The sequence below is a fragment of the Chaetura pelagica genome, unplaced genomic scaffold, assembly GCF_000747805.2.
Source record: "Chaetura pelagica isolate M959 unplaced genomic scaffold, ChaPel_1.0 scaffold351, whole genome shotgun sequence".
Taxonomy (NCBI): Eukaryota; Metazoa; Chordata; class Aves; order Apodiformes; family Apodidae; genus Chaetura; species Chaetura pelagica.
Genome location: NW_009952156.1, coordinates 22,093 through 46,106, shown reverse-complemented (window position 1 = coordinate 46,106; position 24,014 = coordinate 22,093). Strand labels below are relative to the sequence as shown.

The following is a 24,014-nucleotide window of genomic DNA, read 5'->3' as shown; positions in this document are numbered from 1 at the left end:
TGACCCCCATAACTCTCTGCTTTCTCCAGCAGCAGCTCCGGGATTCCTCGGGACTCTTCCCAGTTCAGGGAAGTGCTGTGGGAGTTGCTGGGGTGGGGGGAGGCGAGAGGCTTTTGCCCATTCCTGAACATATCTGTATATAATTGTATATATTTTCTTGTATGATTCATTAGTGTTTTAATTAAAGCTGTGTAGTTTAGTTTTCAATCCGGCCAAGTCTCTCTCTTTTTCTCTCTCTCCTTCCCTACCTGGGTTGGGGGGAGGGGGGATCGAGAGCATTGTTGTCGGACCTGAGTCAAACTGTGACAAGAGTTTTGTAATGTAACTTCAGATCTCCCAGCAGTTGTTTCATATATGTAAAGAGTACCACATTTTGTCCAAGAAGCAGTATTTTTAAACAAACAAACACACACTTCAGAAATAGAAATTTTCTGTAGTGCTCTATGGTGAACCAATTTAGAAAACTCAGTAGCCCACATAATAGCTAGCCTCCCATGGGCAGAGAGCTTTGTGCCCAAAGAGGTAATAATACTGCAGCCCAGTCAGAAGTGTGTCCTGTGATCATATTGTCTCCCACTAGAATCAGTTGCAATCTACTAGTCAGCCAAAAGGCCTTAGGCACACATATTGCTATGGAGGCATACCGTCAATGAGGACTTTGGATGTTTTCTCAAGAAGTTCAAATGCACTTGTGCATCTGTAAACAAAAACATCTGCGCTACCATTACAAAAATAAAAACAAAAAACAAATCCCAAAAAACTTTCTTCTCTGAACCACCAATATAGCCTTTCCGCTTCCTTAATAATTAGATGGTACAGTCAAAAAATCCCAGTGGGTTGGCATTAATGGAGATTGCCAAACAGGTATAATATATAGATAGATGTAAGTCAAAGCATGCAAACTCATGTGCTGATATCCAAATAACTTTTATGAAAGCTACATAGAGATTTTAATGTAGATGCACTACCTCTTCACTATGAGGCAGAAACATTTTCTTAACAGACTTAGGCTCAATGATTGAAGTATAGACAAAGGGTTAACTCCAACAAGGATTTCAGCTCAAAATCTGAAAGATTAACTTAACTGCACTGATACTTTTGTTTACAGAACCTCATGCTGCATAGTCTAAACACCAAAATTTCTGAGGCAAGTACACAGATTCACTGACCACTGCAACATCCAAAGAAAGGAAAGCAATTTCACGTTTAAGAAGTACTGCTGATGATGGGGACTGAAGTCATTCCCTGAAGAAGTCTCTAGCGTCCCTGCCACATCATACCCAAAACACCAAAAAGGACCATCTAGATGTTGCCACACTGCAATAAATAACAACGATCTGCAATACTACTGTCAAAGCATTAAGATTTCCTTTGTTCAGTTTCTCATAAAAGACAAGAAAAAAATCTGAACTGAGAAGGAAGTCTTTTCTCAAGCTTTGATATGAACGCAAAATAAAAGCAAATATTAGAACTAAAGCAGGACTGTGAAAATGAAAAACACACTTTAAAAAAATCGCAGAGGTGTAAGTAAAAAGTAATAGCTGAGATCTAGTCCAGATCTCTGTTCCAGTCTCTCACCATCAGCACAGTAAATATTTTTTTCCTAATATTGAATATAAATCTATCCTCTTTCAGTTGGAAACCATTACCCCTCATCCTATTGGTACACATCCTTGTAAAAAACGGTCCTCTGCAGCTTTCCTGTAGGCCCCCTTCAGGTGTTGGAAGGCCACTAGAAAGTCATCCCAGAGCCTTCTCTTCTCCAGGCTGAAGAACCCCAACTCTCTCAGCCTGTCTTTGTAGCAGAGGTGCTCCAGCCCTTTGATCATCTTGGTGGCTCTCCTCTGGACTCACTCCAACAGCTCCATGTCCTTCCTGTATGGGGGCTCCAGAACTGGACACAGTACTCCAAGTGGGGTCTCACAAGAGTGAAGTAGATGGGGAGAATCATCTCCCTTGACCTGCTAGCCACACTTCTTTTGATACAGCCCAGGATATGGTTGACTTTCTGGGCTGCAAACACACATTGCTAGCTCCTGTTGGGCTTGTCATCAATCAATGCCCCCAAGTCCTTCTCTTCAGGGCTGCTCTCAATCCATTCTCTGCCCAACCTACATTTGTGCTTGGGATTGCCCTGACCCACATGCAGGTACCACATGCAGCACTTGGCCTTGCTGATCTTCATGCAGTTTGCACAGGCCCATCTCCCAAGCCTGTCAAGGTCTCTCTGGATTGCTTTCCTTCCCTCCAGCATGTTGACCACACCATTCAGCTTGGTGTCACTGGAAAACTGTCCAAGTCACCGGTAAAGATGTTAAACAGCACCAGTCCCAATACCGACCCCTGAGGAATGCCACTCATCACTGATCTCCACCCAGACATTGAACCATTGACAGCAACTCTTTGAGTGAGATCACCCAGCAAAACCCTGATTCACTGAGTGATCCATCTGTCTAGTCCATGTCTCTCCAATTTAGAGACCAGGATGTAGTGCGGGACGGTGTCAAATGCTTTACACAATTCCAGGTAGATGACATCAGTTGCTCTTCCCTTATCCACCAATGCTGTAACTCCATCATAGAAGGCCACCAAATTTGTCAGGCACAATTTGCCCTTATTGAAGCAATGTTGGCTGTCACCAATCACCTCCATATTTTCCATGTGCCTTAGCAGAGTTTCCAAGAGGATCTGCTCCATGATCTTGCCAGGCACAGAGGTGAGACTGACCAGCCTGTGGTTCTCTGGGTCTTCCTTTTTTACCTTTTTAAAAATGGGAGCTATGTTTCCCCTTTTCCACTCAGTGGGAACTTGACCGGACTGCCATGATTTCTCAGATATGATAGATAGTGGCTTAGCAACTCCATCTGCTAATTCCCTTAGGACCCACAGACTCATCTTGTCTGGTCCTATTGACTTGTGCACCTTTAGATTCCTTAAATGGCCTCAAACCTCATCTACCCCTACGGTGGGCGGTTCTTCATTCTTCCAGTCCCCGACTTTGCCTTATATGACTTGGGTGGTGTAGCTTGAGCACTTGCCGGTGAAGACTGAGGAAAAAAAAAATCATTGAGTACCTCAGCCTTCTCCATGTTCCACATGACCAGGACTCCTGTTTTCTTCTGGAGAAGGTCCACATTTTCCTTAATCTTCTTTTCACTGACATACCTATAGCAGCTTTTTTTGTTTCCATTGACATCTGTGGTGATGCAGACCCCTTCCACTCCCTAGGCCACATTGCAATGTCAATACCAGCCAACATTGCTCTTGCTTTAGTCACAAGGGTGGTGGGCCCAATATTGTTCTTGTTTCAATTATAAGTGCAGTAGGTTGAGACAATACGGCACTTTCCAACCTTGCCTACTGAGACAGTGAATTGAAACAACTGGGTACCTTCTTGTGCTAGTGTATTTTTAAATTTTTTTGCTGCTGAATTTGTCTATGCTTTCCTCTGCACCATGACTGCTTTACGAAGTTGATATCAATACAATAATTTCACTCTGTAAAAGAAAATTCAAGGTGCATACATTTCCACAATAAAAATATAATCTTTCCTTAAAATATTTTGCTGTTAAAATAGTTGTAGGATTGAAGAAATGGCAAAAGCTGTTATTTGACCCCAGAGAATACAAACGGGATTTTAAGAACTCTGTAAAGGAGCAAGTACACAGTGTGCAAGGAGCAAGCACACTTTTTTTTTTTAATGTTAGCAAAGGTCTTTGTAACCCAGTGAGTCAGTATACTAAACGCAAGATAGAGATCCCTAGCCATGACATCTCAGCAATAGCAAATCAAAGTAGTCTGAACACTGAATTTTTAAATGTATTTACAATTACTTCAGATCAACTGAACTTAAACCTCTGAAGTTAATATTTTTTATTTCTTAGCCTTTATTAAAAAATTGTAGAATATACAGGAAACATTTAAAAATTGTTCCATATATAATCTTACCTCAGCCCACTTAGGTATCAACATTAGAATATCATAGAGAGAATACGAAACGATGTCATGTATTTCAAGATACCAAGTAACAAACAAGAGGCGCTGGAAGCCATCATGGAGCATGAAAACTATGATACAGTTGTCATCACAGAAACATGGTGGGATGACTCATGACTAGAGTGCTGCAATCAATGGCTACAAGCTCTTCAGAAGGGATAGACAAGGCAGGAGAGGGGTGGCCCTGTATGTTGTGGAGTGTTATGAATGCCTAGAACTTAATGGTAGTGACAATAGGGCTGAGTGTTAATGGGTAAGGCCAATAAAGCAGGCAGCATGATGGGAGTCTGTTATAGACCTAACCAGAATAGAGAGACAGATAAAATATGCTACAGACATCTGAAAGAAGTCTCTTAATCGCTAGCCTTGTCCTTGCTGGAAATTTCAACTGCCCAGATGTCTGCTGGAAATACAATACAGCAGAGGGGGAACAGTCCCAGAGGCTCCTAAGTGTGTAGAGGACAACTATCTGACACAGCTGGTAAGGGAGACAAGTAGGGAAGGCACCCTGCTAGACCTGCTGTTTTGTGGAAGATGTGACAATTGGAAGTAGTCTTGGGCATAGCGATCATAAAATGACAGTTTTCAATTCTTGGAGAAGTAAGGAGGAGTGTCAGCAGAACTGTCACCTTGGACTTTTGGAGGGCAGACTTTGGCCTGTTTTGGAGACTGGAAGGCAGTTCTGAAGGGCAAAGGAGTCCATGAAGGCTGGACATTTTTCAAGAAAGAAATCTTAAAGTCACAGGAGCAGGCCACGCCTGTGTGCCAAAAAATAAGCTGGCAGGGAAGACTGGCCTGGATGAATATGAAAATCTAGTTGAAAATCAGGGAGAAAAGGAGAGTTTATGTCCTTTGAAGGAAGGGGCAGGAAACTTGGGGGGACTACAAAGATGTCATGAGGCTATGCAGGGAGAGAAGCAGAAGGGCCAAAGTCCAACTAGAAATTAATCTTGCTTCAGCTGTTAAAGATAATATATTTTAGAAGCATTTCTTGTTAACAACAGAAGGAGAACTAAAGAGAACCTCTATCCTTTACTGGATGCAGGGGGAAACAGTGATCAGGGATGAGGGGAAGGCTGATGTACTTAATGCCTTTGCCTCAGTCTTTAGTAGTAGGTCCAATTATTCACTGGGTACCCAGTCCCCTGAGCTGGAAGACAGGGATAGGGAGCAGAATGAAGCCCCCATAATCCAAGTGGAGATGGTTAATAAACTGCTACACTACTTAGACACACACAAGTCTATAGGGCCAGATGGTTTGCACCCAAGGGTATTGATAGAGCTGGCTGAAGTGCTCACAAAGCCACTTTCCATCATTGATCAGCAGTCCTGGCTAACCAGGGAGGTCTCAGTTGACTGAGATTGGCAAATATAACACCCATATAAAAGAAGGGTCAATAGAAGGATCCAGGAAATGACAGGCCTGTCAGTATAACCTTGGTGCTGGGGAAGGCTATGGAGCAGATCAGCCTGAGTGCCATTATGCAGCATGTACAAGACAACCAGGTGATCAGGCTGAGGCAGCATGGGTTAATGAAAGGGAGGTCCTGCTTGATGAATCTCATCTCCTTCTATGACAAGTGATAGGACAAGAGGAAATGGGCTCAAGTTGTGTCAGGGGAGGTTTAGATTGGATATTAAAAGAAACTTCACTGAAAGGGTTATCAACCACTGGAACAGGCTGCCCAGGGAGGTGGTAGAATCACCATCCCTGGAAATGTTTAAAAGACGTGTAAGACATGGTGCTTGGGGACATGGTTTTACACCAAACTTGGTAGAGTTAACTTAATGGTTGCATTTGATGATCTTAAAGGTCTTTTTCAACCAAAATGATTCTAAGATAAGGAGCTTTATAGACATTTGTTCTGAATACATCCATAAATTTATATTAAATAAAATCTGAAAATATAATTTTTGCAAAAGCACATAGTGGAGATAGGTTTGTGCAAGGAACTTCAGTTTCTTGACAAATTTCACTGATGTACCAAGGAGCATTAATGTTTAAGAGCTTCTTACAAGACCTTCGTAGAGGGACTTATAGCTACAAATGCTATACTGAACACAAATACTACACTTACATAATAAACTGTATTGTTAAATTTCTATGAATCCTTTAATAGCAAAGCTAATGAATTCTGAGAATTTGAAATTATATTACCATTATATCATGTTAACAAATAGGGTTTGACCTTTTATTAGGAGTGGAAATCTACAGTTTTTAAATTAACATTTCCTACTCTGTCATTTTTCATCTCTTACCAGGTCTTTCCTTGCCAGTTCCTTTTGACTCAGCAAATTTCTGTATTAAACTCTCAACTGTAGTATTTGTCATGTTATTAATAAACTCTTCATGCACCTTCAAGAAAAACAACACCACAGAAAAGGAATTTTAAAACCAATAACTGAAATAATGTCATTAGCTTTTAAAACTGTTTTTCTCTAGAGGTAAGGTCCAAAATACTTGCCTCTAAAATATATTAGAAGGCTTCTGAAAATCAACAGGCATTTTACCAACAAAATCTCTTCTTTGTTTTAGTATGTAGCAAGTGTGTGTATGATACAAGCAAGGAATGCAAGAATACAGCCCGATGACAGGCCTAGGAGTTATTTCAATTTAAACCACTTTTGTAATCCATAATTTGCTGAATTTCTGAACACTGTTCTGAAAAGTCTTTTGCTCATAAAAACCCATGTGTATAAGATATTTGGAAGCTTTTCAGAGTGATATAATTTTATAGTTTTAAATAAAAGCACAAGTATCCTGAAATGTGTGCTAATTAATATCTAGGTAACAGAACTTTGAAATACACTAACAATTCCCAAAGTTGCCAAAATATTCTGTTTTCTGTTAACACAACATTTCATTATTATTGAGCCTTATTCTGTAAAATTTGTGATACTGAACTTATAAATGCAACAGGAAGCAGTAAAAAAAAACAGCTTATGTTGAATGAAGATATTAAAAATATTTCCAATACAAAGAACTAAATTAAAGGATGATCCATTTAATAAAAATTCCAGAGAAAACGCATATAGAAACATCACAAAAGACCAAAACAGCAATTTAGTAGATGTTCAAGTCTCCTTCAAATATCCCAAACTTCAGTACTCACATAATGTTTGATAGCTGTGGTAAAAAGAACCACACGTGCTTACAAGGTCTTTTGAATTCTGTGGATCGCTTCTGTTCATTTACTTCTACTCATACTGGTTTAAAAAGTTACCGTCATTTGAAAGATGTGATCTTGTAAGTACCACAAACACAATAAGAAATGTTTCATTTAATAATTAAGAAAAATATGTAGTATGATTCAAACAAATGATAAAATAAAAATTACCTCTCCTATTTGTAAATTAATTTCTTTTATGGTATTTGACAATGATTCTATCATCTCTTTCATATGAAGAAGGTGTGTTTCTTCAATGTCTTGAAATTTCTGTAAACCAATATAAGAAATTATTCATAATGAAAATAATTCTTGAAATACCAATCCTTGAATTTTAATAAATATTATAAAAAGATAAAACACTTTTTCTCCCTATCTTGATCATAGTAATTACAGTATTTAAGAAAGGAAGAATTCCCAAAGTTATGAATATACTTCATAATATCCTTGATATCCTTTAAGAATCATTATTCAACTTTTTTTTTTTTAACTTCTTCTTTAAACTTTCATCTATCTTTATTTTTTAAAAAGCCTGACCTATTTCTACCAACACCCTCAAACACCCTTTTCACCATAATTGAAGAGTTTTGTTTTTTCATCTAACCCTAGAAATCCTATTTCTAGGTCTGTTTTGCAATTTCTCTTTATCATACTCTCTTCCTCCTCACAGTACACACATGCTTTCTGTTTATCTAGTTAAATCTGTATCCTTTGCTTCTTTAAAGGTGATTCGTTTGATCTTTAAACTTACTTTATAAGAACTTTGCAGTTTGACTGGAATTTGTCCTCCTGTTCCATCTTACCCAGGCTTCCACCTGACACCCATTTTAAAACTATTTCCAATGTCTCTAATAACCCCTTCCTTGCCAAAAACTAGAACTAAAATGTCCTGATCCTCCCCAAAAAATCAACCACAGTGATCTCAAAATGACTCTGTCCTGGTTTGAGCCAGGATTAAGCCAATTTTCTTTTTACTGATTTTTTTTTTTCCTTTAGCAAGTTCTCTTTTAACAAGCAGCAAGCTTTCCAGCTAGTGGGCTGATAACACTCTAATGTTTATGTTACTGCTGAGATGCCAAGGTCACTTTGTTCTACTTAGTCAATCTGCAGCCTCAGATGCTAGTGGGAGCAGAAGAGTTGTATCTGTTACCCTACTGTAGGGACGAGTGGACTAGATGGACTATAAAATTGGCCACAGTATTCCACGCTTCTACATAAGCTTGGTGTAAGGTCAGAGATCATGCAGGTCAACTTCCTTCCTGCTGCTTGTTCGCTTCTCTTCTGTCCATGGCCAGCATCCAGGGAGGACTCCATCTATCCATCACCATTGATCCCCAGACTCATGCATTCCTGACCCTCATAACTCTTTCCTCAGCTCCTGTCTGCTCTGCCACTATCTCCGGCAGCGGTCCAGGACATTTTGGGACTGCTTATAGCTCAGGAGATGCCGTGGGAGTTGCTGGAGGTGGCGGGAGGCAACAGGGTTTTGCACATTCCTGAACATATTTGCATATAATTGTACATATTTTCTTTTGCCATTAGTATTTAATTAAAGTTGTCTAGTTTAGTTCTCAATCCAGAAAGTCTCTCCTTCATTATCTCTCTCCTTCCCTACCCGGGTGGGAGAGAACATTATTGTCACCGGTTTAATTGCTGATCCTGAGTCAAACCGTGACAAACTCCTGTTTTGTCCTAGTTCTCTTCCTGCTTCTGTAACTTTCCAAACTTTAGAGCACTACTTAACACTCTCTTATTTTTGTGGGGTTCTCTGAAGATCACCTCTCTACATTTCACACCTCCTGCTAATCTGATTCACAAGAAGTACAACTCCATACAGACAAGTCAAATATCTCTTAACTTCTAAACTCTGTCTTTCCTTTGCCATACATACATGCCTCTCTAGTCATCAATCAAGCAAATTTGCATATTTTCCCTCCCTCAAGCAGCCTCTTAATTACAGAGAATATGGTAACCCTCAGTAGCCTACTCTATGACATTACTTATTTTACTGAGTGCCTGATTACATAAACTATATAATTTTGCTTTCCAAGCTATCTATGGTCCATCTCTGTAATATCTGATTTCAATCACTATCAGGGTGTCAACACCTGTACACAGTGTGATCTTCCAGCTTGTTTCCACTACTTAATTTTTACCTAAACTCTAAATCAACTTGAGATTGTGCCAATGGTACTTCCTTCATGAAGGAAGCTCTCCTTAAGTCTGCAAAACATTCTCCTTTAAACTCTTCTCTATAATTCATATCAAAACAGCTGCCATTAGCAATATTTTTTTTTTGGCAGTGGACAGCAACCCCCTCCTTTTGATTGTTTCCTGATTTTCCATGTATTATTTCATACTTAAGATTTAAATCTTTGAAGTGGAAGCCACCTTGGCCTTATACAGCACATAACACACACTAAAGCTATCAAGGTACTAGAATACAATCACATCATTCATATCACAGCTATAATCATTAATCAAATTATTTACTTTCACTTTTGAAAGATCAATTTAGAAAAGATGTACTGAAATTAATCTGTAATATTTATGATTCAAAAAATGCAAGTCAATTCTTAGCATTTTAAGCTATAATAAAAATGAAAAAATCAATAGGATCTTTCTCTTTCCTGCTCAGCATAAACAGTTTAAGTAAGCGTTACTCCTTTTTATAAAAATATTTTCCTGTAAGTTTTAAAATGTGAAGAATTATTACTCACTCTTTATATATGCAGACTGCTCAACAGCAGTTATACAGTCAACTGCACTCAGTTAAGACAGGACTTGCAAATAACTTCGCACTTTCAGCTATTTGATCCATTCCAATACCTGACTGTGCTTTGTATATATAAAAAAAGCTTCTAAAAAGGTGGAATAACTGGAAAATAATGCATGTTTTCTTAACAACCACAAAACAATTGTGTAATGCAACTATAGTTTTACTCAAATCTTTCAACATGAAGAATTTCTACTAAATCCAATATCTAAACAACATTATGAAATATATTTTCCTACATCACAAAAAAAAACTTCCATGCTTATTGTAGAAAAAAACCATAACTTGCAATTTAAGACTAGGCAGATGATGTTTCTAAATTCAACCTCTCAAAATCATGTATCATGAGCCATGACACCTTGACAACTGCAGGTAAGATAGCAAATGACAAAAAGGAAAAATAGGTAAAACGTATACAACAGGATTGGTGGAGTTTGTGGAGTTTAACTACGAAAAGAGGACAATTAAGTGAGAATATTACTACATGATTACCTAGAATAAAGCCACAGCAATTCAAGGTGTTTGCATGTTATGGTTTGAGGGAGCACAGGCTAATTTTATGGTATCAAGATGAGAACCTAGAGATAAGGTGTTTAGGATCCTAAGGGATCCAGGGGGACAAAACAGATGGAAGGGAATACTGACCCCCCCTGTATTTCCTGCCATACCCTTCAGGAGGGCCTGAAGTCTGCCCCTTCCTGCTCCCTTCTTCCTTTCTGCTCATCTGTGCTCAGAGGCCTTGGAGAGAGACTCGAGATTTGTCTTCAGGTTGCCACATGCCCTGCAGAATCAGAATCCATCAGGTTGCTGGAAAGAGCCTTGGACCCTTTTTCTGAGTCAACTCTGCCACAAGGGGCTTTCGGACACTTATATCGGTGACCGCTGAAATCGGGTTTTGTATATATCGGTATATTTTTTTCATTATCATCCCACCTGTTACTATCCCTTCCCTGTTCTATTAAATCTGTTTCAGATTTAACTTCCGATCTCAAATTCTCTCTTCTTTATTCCCTTTTTTATCTTCCCCTGGGAGGGTGGAGGGGAGTAACAGAGAGCAATTCTGTTCTCTGGGTTTTGGTTCACCCTGACCACTAAAACGAGATATTGCATCCTCAGAAAATTTTGTCTAAGGCAAATTTCAGTTAAGCCAACTGGTTTTGCACTAAAACAGCCAAAAGTGTTCACACTGCTTATACTAATTCTGAAACAAAGATACTTCAAATTAAAATAATCTAGTGTGATTGAAGTGGACTTCCACATATTCATTAGTGTTATTTTTCCTAATGCATCATCTTTAAAGTAGCCCACTTGCAACCAAACTGTAGATGCAGCTACACCATTATATTTAAAACAAATTCCAATATGAATAGCTGTGGAAGGTATTAGTTTCTGGGTTTCCATCATCATATTTTAATTTTGAGTAAAAGGGTTGTTGCAGTTAAGGAACTAAGGTCATTTACAAAAGCGTAGTTTATAGTGAGAGGTAAACTTTGTTTTGCAATACAAAAATAATAAAATAGCTCAAAAGCATGGTCACGTTTTCCCAGCTGTAACATCTGGTATAGTAAAAACATTTTTCTCTCTACATCTCAACCTGGTTTAAATACCTAATGCCTACCTGTGGCAGAAGTACCCACCCTGCCAAAGACCTGAGCTTTCCACATGTTGAAACCTGCTACATTTTTTCCATGTGCTTACAGTGGCTGTTGCCCAGCACACAGTCCCTGGAAAATAGGGCCCCCAGACAATCAGAATTGACCACAGATCAGACTTGATTAGGGTATAAACAGAGGCCTGCTAGAAAGTCTATTTGAGTCAGTCCTCCTCAGAGCAGCAGGTCTGCAGTCAGGGACTCTCCCCTTAGGTCAGGATGCTGCTCAAGGAAACTCCTCGAGGTTGAGTCCTCATCTTATTAGCGATTGCACTTTTTAGGTCATCCTTCTAAAGGACTGTTTGCAATACTAGGGAATTCCTAAGTCATCTGTGTAGTATTATTCCTGCTTGACATCTAAATTTGTGGTTTGCTATTGTTTGTTGGAGTGCTGAATAATATTGGTTAGAATAAATATCATTTTGAGTGACTGTCCTGTCTGTTTTCTGGGGGCCTCCATGACACTACCTAATAACACAAATAAAGCTGCACAAAAAACATCTTAATATTCTGTCTCCAGATACAAAATAAAGTGTTACTTTTTTCATTCTTTTGCTGTAGTGAATTTTTCAAAATAATTTAAGACATTATAATAAGCCCATCTGATTTGCTTGCTGAAAGCCACAACATTTTCCTTCATTAATTCACTGAAAGTAAAAGTTATTTCAAATACTCTTCATGTTTATTTTCTGTCAGTTCTAAACAAGAACTCCTTTTTATTACTCACAGCTTTCTTGCTCAAAGACAAATTTTCAGTGCACTTTTAGCAAGGTCAGTTTATTAAAGTCATATTTGGGGGTTTTTTCCATATTGTTTCAGAGAGCAGTAAGTCAACTGCTGTAACAACAGTTGTGGTCTTGTAAGGTAAAGAATAAACAACGGACAGCTTTTGTAAGACTAAATACTTAAAGCAACCTGACTGAACTTGCTCTGAAGTGGATCAAAAACATTCACAGGATCTATTTCAATGGGGGGGGGTTCAATAACTTCCAGAGCAAGGTAAATAACAAACCAGGCAAGAACTTCTTAAATTATTCTAGAAAGATCCAGAAGAGCCACACTTTTATATGGGTTGAAACAAATCAACTGAACAGTTCAGTATTTTTCTGGAATTACTTTATTTCTTTATATCAAAATGTGGGGTCTACAGCAAAAGTCAGGCTGCACTACAATTTGTACATATCACACAATGATGGAGTTACTGGAACACTTACTGAGCAACTACAATAGTTACATTAACAAGAACACTGCAAAACAGTTACCATTTTGGGTAACAGCATTATGTGTTTACATGTCAGCTTGCTTCCACCTTATTTATGGAAACTCTCCAGGAGAAATGTTACACTTCAATGGCAGATATTATTTTGTTACTATTATATTTGTTTTAAGATACATTCAAGTTTAAAAATGTGGGAAACTGTTCTTTTCTTCCCCATCAGTCTAAACAAAATGCCTTTTAAGCCAGCGAAGGCCTCTCCTGATTATTTCCAGCCAACAAACTAAACCAGACTTGCTTCTCAAGGACAACTGAAACCAAAACAACAGATGTGGTGTGGGACAGAAAGGATGAGCAACAAGCCATCCTGTGCCCCTGGCAGTCACCGCCCTAACTTGGGGCTTATGGATGCTCCTTGGCTCTGGGCAGTGACACTAACTGGACAGGTGGGTCACGGGGGCATTAAAGGCGGTGAGTGCAGCAGGTGGGCCCTTCCCTCCTCCCTGAGGCCCGTTCGGATGCTTTCTGTGTGGGACACCCCCCTGCTGCGGACACTGGTGCTGGGACCTGCCTGCCTGCCCCGGATTGAGCCTGGGTCTTAGCGGTGAGTGTGCCGGGGTCCTGAGTCCTGGGGTCGGGGCCGGAGCCCCCCGTTTTGCTGCCAGTTGAGGGGAAACCAACGGCTGCTGCACCCGCTGCCGAGCCGCCCCTCCGACACCACGGACTGCGGACCTGCCGCCCTGCCTGGCGAAAAGGGGCACCAGCCACCACTGCCGCTGGGAAAGGAGCCGTCGGGGACAAGCCGGAGGGGAACATCACCACACACACATTCCTTTCCTTATACTCGCGCACACACACAGCCCGACCTTTTAAGGTCGGCCTTCCTTCCCTCCGGTCCTTAACCCTCTCCCTTAAAAGCACAGGACCTTTTGCATTACCTCCCTAAAGGACACTTTCTTACTGTGTGTGTATATATATATATATCTATCTCCCTGGTAGCCACTTACATTTGCATTTTCCCTAAACATCACCCCTCAGTTTGTGTTAACCCTTAATAAACCGATTAATTAGTGTAGTAAACATTGGTCTTAGAGGCAATTTCTGAGCGTGGTGGGGGTGTGCATTCTAACTACCACCCTAAAATACGCCACGTGTGACCCTCGGGCTTATTCAACAGCCCCTCCACATAATCCCCAAGTGTTTGGAATCACACATGCCAACACCAATCAAACTGCCTAGGGGTAACTGATATTTTAATACAAATATTTTAAATTACAGTGAGAGAGACAAAACTCTAAGGCAACAGATATAAATGTATAAGATAAACACACAAACAAGTAAGTCCAAGCCAGCTGCCAAACACTAAGTCAGCTTAAATATGCAAATCTCTACCCTTAGTAGCACATTACCTCTTGCTTTGCACCAACACAAATGCTTCTGTGATCCCTCAATAAACCAAACCCCAGGTCTCTTCTGGGTTAAAGCCAACCTTCCTTAATATATTGGTTTTAGTTGGATTAGTTCAACAAGGTAGTTCCTCTTACAAATACTTTACAAAGGAAGCAGCATGGAAAGAGGACAACTGCTGGTTTTGACAAGAGTACTAAATTTAAAACATATTTTGAAAACACAGCTTCCCATACCAGAGAGAAGAACAGGCCTTATAACCCAGACCATGGTACCTATTAATTTTCTCGGTTACTTTTTAAATAAAGCCTTTTTTATACCACTGATTAACTCTAGTCATCACTGTCTTACACTACAAAACAAAAAATAAACATTCAAGAGTCATGTATATTTTTAAAATGAGGGAAAAACAATTAACTCAAACAGAATAAAAGCATAAGGAATACAGCTCCTCCAACTAGAACCTAGTTAGGATACTACACAAAAAGATACCTACTGTGAACTCTTCAATAGAAGGTTGTCAATACTCTATGTAAGTCACATTAAAGTCAGAATTTTGCAGTAGCATGCCAGATCACTTCTTTGTTACAAATGGCTGAACTGGAGGGGTGGGTGGGAGGGAAGAGTTCTGGTATGTGATATATTTGCTACCCTTTCTGTAACAGCCGTATTGAGTATTTATTCAGAGATGAACTAGATCAAGTTCTAACGCAGCTTTCAAAGTAGGAAAGCAGTTTATAGTTTAGGACAGGGCAGCTTTTTACATATCAGCCTACATAATCCTCATATGGTTAAATCTTAATTTCCAAGGAGTTAAGGAAAACCCTAACACTTTTCCACTCCTACATTAGCAATGCAAGTAGGATGACTGAATCTCCCTAATAATTCAAGCCACGCCTAAAAATTAATCTTTGAAACTAAGGAAGAGAGCAAAGAATCTTCAAATGTATCCTGGTTTGAGCCAGGATTAAGCCAATTTTCTTTTTACTGATTTTTTTTTTTTCTTCATTGCATTCTCTTTTAAGTAGCACACTTGCTGAAAGTAGCAGCAAGTTTTCCAGCTAGTGGACTGATAATACCCAAGTGTTTATAATTACTGCTGAGAGACAAAGGCCACTTTGCTCCACTTGTTGAATCTGCTTGCTGCTTTGGACACTAGAGGAGCAGAAGAGTCGTATCTATAACCCTCCCGCAGGGAGAAGTGGACTAGACAGATGGCAACATTGATCAAAGAGATTACTCCTTCTCATATATAAATTCAGGGATCACAAAAGTCAAGTTTTTCTTCTTCTGTTTATGGCTGGTATCCAGGGAGAATTCCATCTACCCATCTCCTTTGATCCCTAGTCCTGTGAGTTCCTTATCCTCATATCTGTGCCCTCAACTCCCGTTTGCTCTGCTGCTATCTCTGCCAGCATTCAGGGACTTTTCAGGACTGCTCACAGCTAAGGAGAAAGCCATGGGAGTTGCTGGAGAGGGGGGGAGGTGATAGGGGTTTTACACATTGTGAGGGACCAGCCCTCTGGACCTACTTCGGGAAATGGTATCGAAACCCCATTGTAGCCCCTGCTCATATGCATCCCAAAGACGATTGAGATAACGACAGACAATGATCGAGGAGCGTAGGTCCACTCCAGCTGCTCACACATGTATGGCTCAATCACATGTACTCATTGCAAAATCTAGTTTCTAGGCCTATAAAATAGAGGGCTGCAATGGTGGGCTTTGGGAGTTTCATCAACACTGACCATCGACATCGACCCTCCCCTGTTGGCTGGACCAACGACGCTGGATCCAGGACCAGTGATTTTCCTGTCCTCGTCATCTCTCTCTTTATCTCTCTCTTTTCCCCTCCCCTCGCCTTTTTCTTCTCATTCCCTTTTCCTTAATATATGCACGCGGGTGGTTTTGTTTAGGTTGTTCAGTATTAACTCCTACTAGTGTAAATAAATGTGTTATTTGTTATAAACAGACCTTGTGTGTCACTGCACCTTAAGCTGATCACGGGGGTCGATTTCAGCTCTCCAGCAATTCACAGGATTTCTTCCATGATCACAATGTATGGTCAACATTTGCCCTTCAAATTTTACTTCTGACATTATTGTTCATATCATTTTCCAATGGAGATCATTCTATCTTGAACCAAGTTTTCAAAATATTTTATTTCAGATCACTTCAGAGAGATAAAATAGAACTTAATCTATTTTAAAGGCGACTCATTTAATAGAACACTTACCTGTGCAGTTTCTGTCATTTTCTGTTCAAAACTGGATTTAACCACAGCATATTTCTCCACATATAGTTTATAGGTATCTGTAGCTTTTTTTGTTTTAACTGGGTTGCCTATAAATTCTTTCAAAAAAAAAAAAAAAAAAGTGTCAAACATCACACATCCAACCTGATCCAAGGCTTTTAGAGTAGCTATTAAAAGAAAGCCCAGGGTGACCTATAAAAATATTCAGGAGCATATCAAAACAGTGAAGCATCATAACAAAAATTTCACCACCAAGTAACTCTGATTCAAACGATCAGAGATTTCTATTTAAATCTTTAAGCCACATAAAGTAACACATCAATTACCTCATTTAAATCCCTTCCCCTTATCAGCAATGACCAATTTATACTTCTTTCGAAATAAATATTTTTTAAATTTGTATTGAGGTTTACTAATTAGTTCATGTCGAATATTTAGAACTGCAATTAAAAAGCAGGAAGAAAGCAGGGTTGGAACACAGCACTGTTATTAGTGCAATTCTGAAAGAGTTAATGGTAACAAACACAAGGTGGCACAGCTCTCTTAGAAGTGAAGGAAGAAACATAAGACATTCAAAAGTACAGATACTACACCAATGGAAATTTTAAGATTGTCAAGTTTTTCTTCTTCTGTTTATGGCTGGTATCCAGGGAGAATTCCATCTACCCATCTCCTTTGATCCCTAGTCCTGTGAGTTCCTTATCCTCATATCTGTGCCCTCAACTCCCGTTTGCTCTGCTGCTATCTCTGCCAGCATTCAGGGACTTTTCAGGACTGCTCACAGCTAAGGAGAAAGCCATGGGAGTTGCTGGAGAGGGGGGGAGGTGATAGGGGTTTTACACATTGTGAGGGACCAGCCCTCTGGACCTACTTCGGGAAATGGTATCGAAACCCCATTGTAGCCCCTGCTCATATGCATCCCAAAGACGATTGAGATAACGACAGACAATGATCGAGGAGCGTAGGTCCACTCCAGCTGCTCACACATGTATGGCTCAATCACATGTACTCATTGCAAAATCTAGTTTCTAGGCCTATAAAATAGAGGGCTGCAATGGTGGGCTTTGGGAGTTTCATCAACACTGACCATCGACATCGACCCTCCCCTGTTGGCTGGACCAACGACGCTGGATCCAGGACCAGTGATTTTCCTGTCCTCGTCATCTCTCTCTTTATCTCTCTCTTTTCCCCTCCCCTCGCCTTTTTCTTCTCATTCCCTTTTCCTTAATATATGCACGCGGGTGGTTTTGTTTAGGTTGTTCAGTATTAACTCCTACTAGTGTAAATAAATGTGTTATTTGTTATAAACAGACCTTGTGTGTCACTGCACCTTAAGCTGATCACGGGGGTCGATTTCAGCTCTCCAGCAATTCACAGGATTTCTTCCATGATCACAATGTATGGTCAACATTTGCCCTTCAAATTTTACTTCTGACATTATTGTTCATATCATTTTCCAATGGAGATCATTCTATCTTGAACCAAGTTTTCAAAATATTTTATTTCAGATCACTTCAGAGAGATAAAATAGAACTTAATCTATTTTAAAGGCGACTCATTTAATAGAACACTTACCTGTGCAGTTTCTGTCATTTTCTGTTCAAAACTGGATTTAACCACAGCATATTTCTCCACATATAGTTTATAGGTATCTGTAGCTTTTTTTGTTTTAACTGCTGCCTATAGATTAGTACCAAAAAAAAAAAAAAAAAAGTGTCAAACATCACACATCCAACCTGATCCAAGGCTTTTAGAGTAGCTATTAAAAGAAAGCCCAGGGTGACCTATAAAAATATTCAGGAGCATATCAAAACAGTGAAGCATCATAACAAAAATTTCACCACCAAGTAACTCTGATTCAAACGATCAGAGATTTCTATTTAAATCTTTAAGCCACATAAAGTAACACATCAATTACCTCATTTAAATCCCTTCCCCTTATCAGCAATGACCAATTTATACTTCTTTCGAAATAAATATTTTTTAAATTTGTATTGAGGTTTACTAATTAGTTCATGTCGAATATTTAGAACTGCAATTAAAAAGCAGGAAGAAAGCAGGGTTGGAACACAGCACTGTTATTAGTGCAATTCTGAAAGAGTTAATGGTAACAAACACAAGGTGGCACAGCTCTCTTAGAAGTGAAGGAAGAAACATAAGACATTCAAAAGTACAGATACTACACCAATGGAAATTTTAAGATTAAGAGATATTTGAAAGTGAAGTTAATGCAGAACATAGAGATGGCAAGATTTATGCAGCTCAGAGATGTTTATTATAGTCCTTTTTGGCTTTACAATTTATTGATTTGTTTCATTTATTGCTAATAAACCAAAATGTTATTTATGTGGGATTAATTTTCTTAAAAGAAATACAGGAAAGTCCCAATATTACACGGACAACAAAACTGAATTAAATTATTGGTTTTGGTAGAGAAAGTTATTTTCAAAGTTTACAGCATGACAAACATGAAGTTTTGAAAAACTTTGATATTCTTACTATTTCCAAGTTAAAAGCCAATAAAAATATTTGCCTTGAACATCACCTTTTTTCTATCTTGTGTTCAACATACCTACTTTATCTCACTGAAATTTCCCATCAGCTGTAACTCAAAAGTATTTCCGTATTGTTCATGAAATCATTAAAGACAGCTGCATATTTATTATTTGTTCTAGTTCTGAATAGCATTCCTCCCCTCTTTCAAATTAAATTCATCTGTCTCACAGTCAAAATGGAAGCTATTTCTCACTTGTTGTGACTTGTAAAGGACTATCTATAACTTTTAAACTAATTAATACCAAATTACATCTTGTAACATATAGTTGGATTCTGCAATTTCCAAGAGAAAACTAACTTAAAATAATGAACAACAGTATAGTTAACACTAAGCACTTGTTCACCTGGGGAAACATCAACCAGGAATTCAAAGGAAGAGGAATCAAAGCTACAGTTCCATTCTTCCAGTTACAGAGAAAGCTTAAACAGATCCTGCTCATGCAGTCCTCTAAACCCAGCATAACGGAGCCTTCACTTTATGAAGAACATGGATCCTTCCAGCATTAAGGAGAGTATGACAGGATGTATCAAACCTATCAGCTACTTGCTCTGAATTTTACTTCATGATTCTCACTCTATTCTCTGCCTAACTGTTCAAAGAAGAGTATCTAGGGAAGATGCATAAAACAGAAGAAGGCTTAAGGCCATTTTTTACTTTCTCCCTTCTGCATGTAGACTGAACATTTTGTTTCCAACTGGACAAGGTTACATCTTAAAAGCAAGCCTTCCATGAAGTCAGCTTTTCCTACTGAAAAATTTCAACCTATTAAAAAGAATCCAGAAAAACTGTACTTTGAATAAACTGGCAAGAAAACATCTGCCATCCCATGTATTTCTGATTCATGTCTAGAACCCAACACTGACTGTCACTTGAAGCAGAAGTTATGAAAAAAGCTGAATTTCTATTAAAGATAAAACAACCAGAACATAGTCAACAGGATCATTTTTTTCATCAGTGACAAGACAATAACCAACCCTAACTGCTCCACCAAGACAGCAGCACAAAAGGCAAAGACCATTTTAACAAGAACAGAGCCCTATGTGGATCAGATAACTGAGATGGAAATAGGCAGAGATATAAAGCCACAAAGATGATTAAGGGAGTGGAACATCTCCCTGATGAGGAAAGGTTGAGGGAGCTGGGTCTCTTTAGCTTGGAGAAAAGGAGACTGAGGGGTAACCTCATCAATGTTTACAAATATGTAAGGGGTGAGCGTCAGGAAGATGGAGTTAAGCTTTTTTCAGTGATGACCAGTGATAGGACAAGGGGTAAGGGATGCAAATTGGAGCATAGGAGGTTCAAGGTGAATATCAGAAAAAACTTTTTTACTGTGAGACTGACACAGAGCCCTGGAACAGGCTGCCCAGAGAGGTTGTGGAGTCTCCTTCACTGGAGACATTCAAAACCCGCCTGGATGCATTCCTGTGTGATGTACTCTAGGTGATCCTGCTCTGGCAGGGGGGTTGGACTAGATGATCTTTCGAGGTCCCTTCCAACCCCTAGGATTCTATGATTCTAAAGATTTAAAAAGAGAAGACGTCATTAGAGACAAGGAAACATAACCTCTTTCCTCTACTACTTTGTTTCCTGAAAACTGGAAAAAGTTACAATATTAGCCCTGAAGTGGTCAGGTGGCAAACAAAAGTTTAAGCATATTGTTAAGGGCTTTGTCCAAATACCTCTCAAACACTGACACTCTTGAGGCATTGACCACCTCTCTAGGAAGCCTGTTCCAGTGTTTGACCACCCTCTCAGTAAATAAATGCTTCCTAATGTCCAGTCTAAACCTCTCCTGATGCAGCTTTGAACCATTCCCAGGCATCCTGTCCCTGGATCCCAGAGAGAAGGGATCAGCAACTCCCTCTCCAGTTTCCCTCCTCAGAAAGCTGTAGAGAGCAATGAGGTTGCCCCTCAGAGCCTCTTTTTCTCCAAACTAGACAAACCCAGTCCTCAGCCACTCCTCACAGGACATGCCTTCCAGCCCTGTCACCAGCTTTGTTGCCCTCCTCTGGATGCATTTGAGGACCTTCACACCCTTCTTAAACTGTGGGGCCCAAAACTGCACACAATACTCAAGGTAAGGCTGCACAAATGCTGAATACAGCAAGATTATAACCTGTTTTGACCAGCTGATCATGCTGTGCTTGATGCCCTCCCAGGATGCAGTTTGTCCTCTCGGCTGCCAGGGCACACTGCTGACTCCTATTGAGCCTGCTGTCAACCAGCACCCCCAGGTGCCTTTCTGCAAGGCTGCTCTCCAGCCACTCCTCTCCCACTCTATACTTATGCCCAGCATTATTCCATCCCAGGTGCAGGATTCAGTATTTGGACTTGTTAAAATTCATCCCATTAATCATAGCCCAATGCTCTAATCTATCCAGATCCCTCTGCAAGGCCTCTTGTTCCACAGGAGCATCAACAGCACCTCCCAGTTTGGTATCATTATCAAACTTACTAGTGGTGCATTCAACTCCTGCATCCAGACCATTGAGAAATACATTGAACAGAAATGGCCTAGAATCAAGCCCTGAGGGACACCACTGGTGACTGGTCACCAGCCAGATGTAGCCTCATTCACTGCAACACTTTGAGATGTGCCCTTCAGTGAGTTCTTCACCCAGCACAGCGTGTACCTGCTCATCCCACAGTTGGACAACTTGTCCAGAAGGATGCTGTGAAGGATAATACCAAAAGCCTTACTAAAATCCAGAAAAACTACATCCACTGCCTTGCCTTCATCCACTGGGCAGGTGACCTTATCATAGGAGATAAACAGGACTTCCCTTTATGAACCCATGTTGACTGTGCCTAATTATTGCATTGTCCTTTAAATGCCTTTCAATTGTACCCAGTATGATCTCCATCATTTTTCCAGGTACAGAGGTTAGACTAACAGGTCTGTAGTTTCCTGGGTCTTCCCACACATCTTTCTTGTGAACTGGAATAACATTGGCTAGCAGGGACCTCCCCAGGCTCCCAAAACCTTTGGTAAAAGATCAAGAGGGGTCCTCTGCAATAACATCTACTACCTCTTTCACTACTCAGGGATGAATCTCATCAGGCCCTGTGGACTTGTGAACGTTCAGCTAATACGGTTGATCCTTTACAACTTCAGTGTCCACAAATGGAAAAATTGCTGTTCCCGCGCTCACTGTCCTCTGACTCAGGGGACTGGGCAGCCCAAGGTCTGTCAGTATTATTGAAGACAGAGAGAAAAAAAAACATTGAATGCCACTGCTTTCTCTTCATCCTTATTATTCAGGTGAGCATCTTCAAGTATTGGTCCAATGTTTTCAATAGATCTTCTTTTGCTACTAACGCACTTAAAGAGAGAGACAGACATACTAGAGAGCATCCAGTGATTGGCCACGATGATGATGAAGAGATTAGAGCACTTCTCCTATGAGGACAGGCTGAGAGAGCTGGGACTGTTCAGTCTGGAGAAGAAAAGGCTCAGGGGGGATATTGTCAATGCATATAAATAGTTGAAGGGAGAGTGCAAACATGACATGAGCAGAGTTCTTTCCAGTGGTGCCTAGCAACAGAACCAGAGGGAACAGGCACAGACTGAAACACAGGAGACTGTCTGAACATTAGGAAACACTTTTTACTGTAAAGGTGACTGAACACTGGCACAGGTTGCCTAGAGAGGTGGCGGTCAAACACTAAAAAAACCCCACCTATCTGGACATGGTCCAGGGCAAGCAGCTCTAGGTGATCCTGCTTGAGCAGGGGCATTAGATCAGATGACCTCCAGAGGTCCCTTCCAACCTCAACCATTCTGTGAATGGATCAAATTCCCCCATGACCCAAGGACAGTAATAAATGCAACATCAAGTTATTCATCCCTTGGGGTTCTGGTCCATGTTATTGGAGCCTCTTAAAGTAGTATTGAAAGTAACATTCATTTGCTTTTCTTCTTAATGGAATAGACATCAAATATTCCTACAAGCTACTTTGTCTCACTTGAGGAAACAACACAACTTCCTACTCCTTATTTCAGTAACACAGGCATTGAGTGTGATTTACTTAAGAAAATGCATCCAAAACCACAATAGAATTAACAGAATTATATGCAATTTCTGTAAAAGCCACTGACCAAAATTATCATATTATGCAGGTAATTACAAAAATAATTAGAATTGCAGTGCAGTTAGAACAGATAAGGAAGCATAAACAAAACATAACTAAGCATTCAAAGTATCATGCACATTATGAAAGACCCATAACTACTTTTAGTCCTTTTTGAGCATTTCATTTACTAATACAAGGTAAATGTGTTACAGATTGACAGAACAATTAAAGTAAGATGTCACAGAACTACCTTATCAATTTCTCTCTGTGTTGCTCCTTCCTTTTTCAAACGTTCTTGTTCAACACACTTAGCATTGTAGTTTTCCTTTGATTTTTGTAAAGTCTGAGTGATGCTTTGAATATTTTGCATTGCTTCCAATGTTCCTGAAACATCCTCTTTAGTCTGCCAAATATCACACAGTTGTCAAAACCGAACCATTTTAATTTCCATATTAACAGGTCATTGGACACACAAGAAAAAAATAATAACCTTTTTATACATTTTGATTTGTTCATCTCCATACTTGTGAACTTCTTTTATTAGCTCTTGTAATCTCCGCACAAGGTCCAAGTGACAGCTTGCTAGTTTTTCTGTTGAGGTTTTGAAAACATCCCAAACTGGTGCAAATGTCCTAGATTGAGGGAAAAAAAATTAATGTTCATGGGTTTTTTTCCTTTTAGTCAGCTACAATTTTGTTTTAAATAGTGCTAAAGTACAAGTGATATGTTTACACAATTTCAGCTCTGTTCCTAAAACCAAAGCAAACAAAAAAAACCCAACAACTGCAATAATGTTCTTATTAAATGTTTCAAACGTACTTGGAATCCTACTTAACTTTTCAGTGTTTTACATTTTACCTGTATTGGTTGCAAGTAAAACACACTACAATTTACTTATTCTTCTCCATCATCAACA

General features: G+C 39.6%; 1 protein-coding gene across 1 annotated transcript in view; it reads right to left on the bottom strand.

Annotated features, from left to right (window-relative positions):
- The window catches only part of LOC104397224 (FCH domain only protein 2-like), a 154,805-nt gene that overhangs the window by 113,073 nt on the left and 17,718 nt on the right, over positions 1–24,014 (bottom strand). Inside the window, exons 4-8 of the mRNA XM_010007172.1 lie at positions 23,589–23,730; positions 23,349–23,501; positions 18,043–18,147; positions 7,335–7,433; positions 6,256–6,352 (exon numbers count right to left, since the gene is read on the bottom strand). Coding sequence (XP_010005474.1) covers positions 6,256–6,352; positions 7,335–7,433; positions 18,043–18,147; positions 23,349–23,501; positions 23,589–23,730 — 596 coding nt within the window. The remainder of the gene's footprint in view (positions 1–6,255; positions 6,353–7,334; positions 7,434–18,042; positions 18,148–23,348; positions 23,502–23,588; positions 23,731–24,014) is intronic.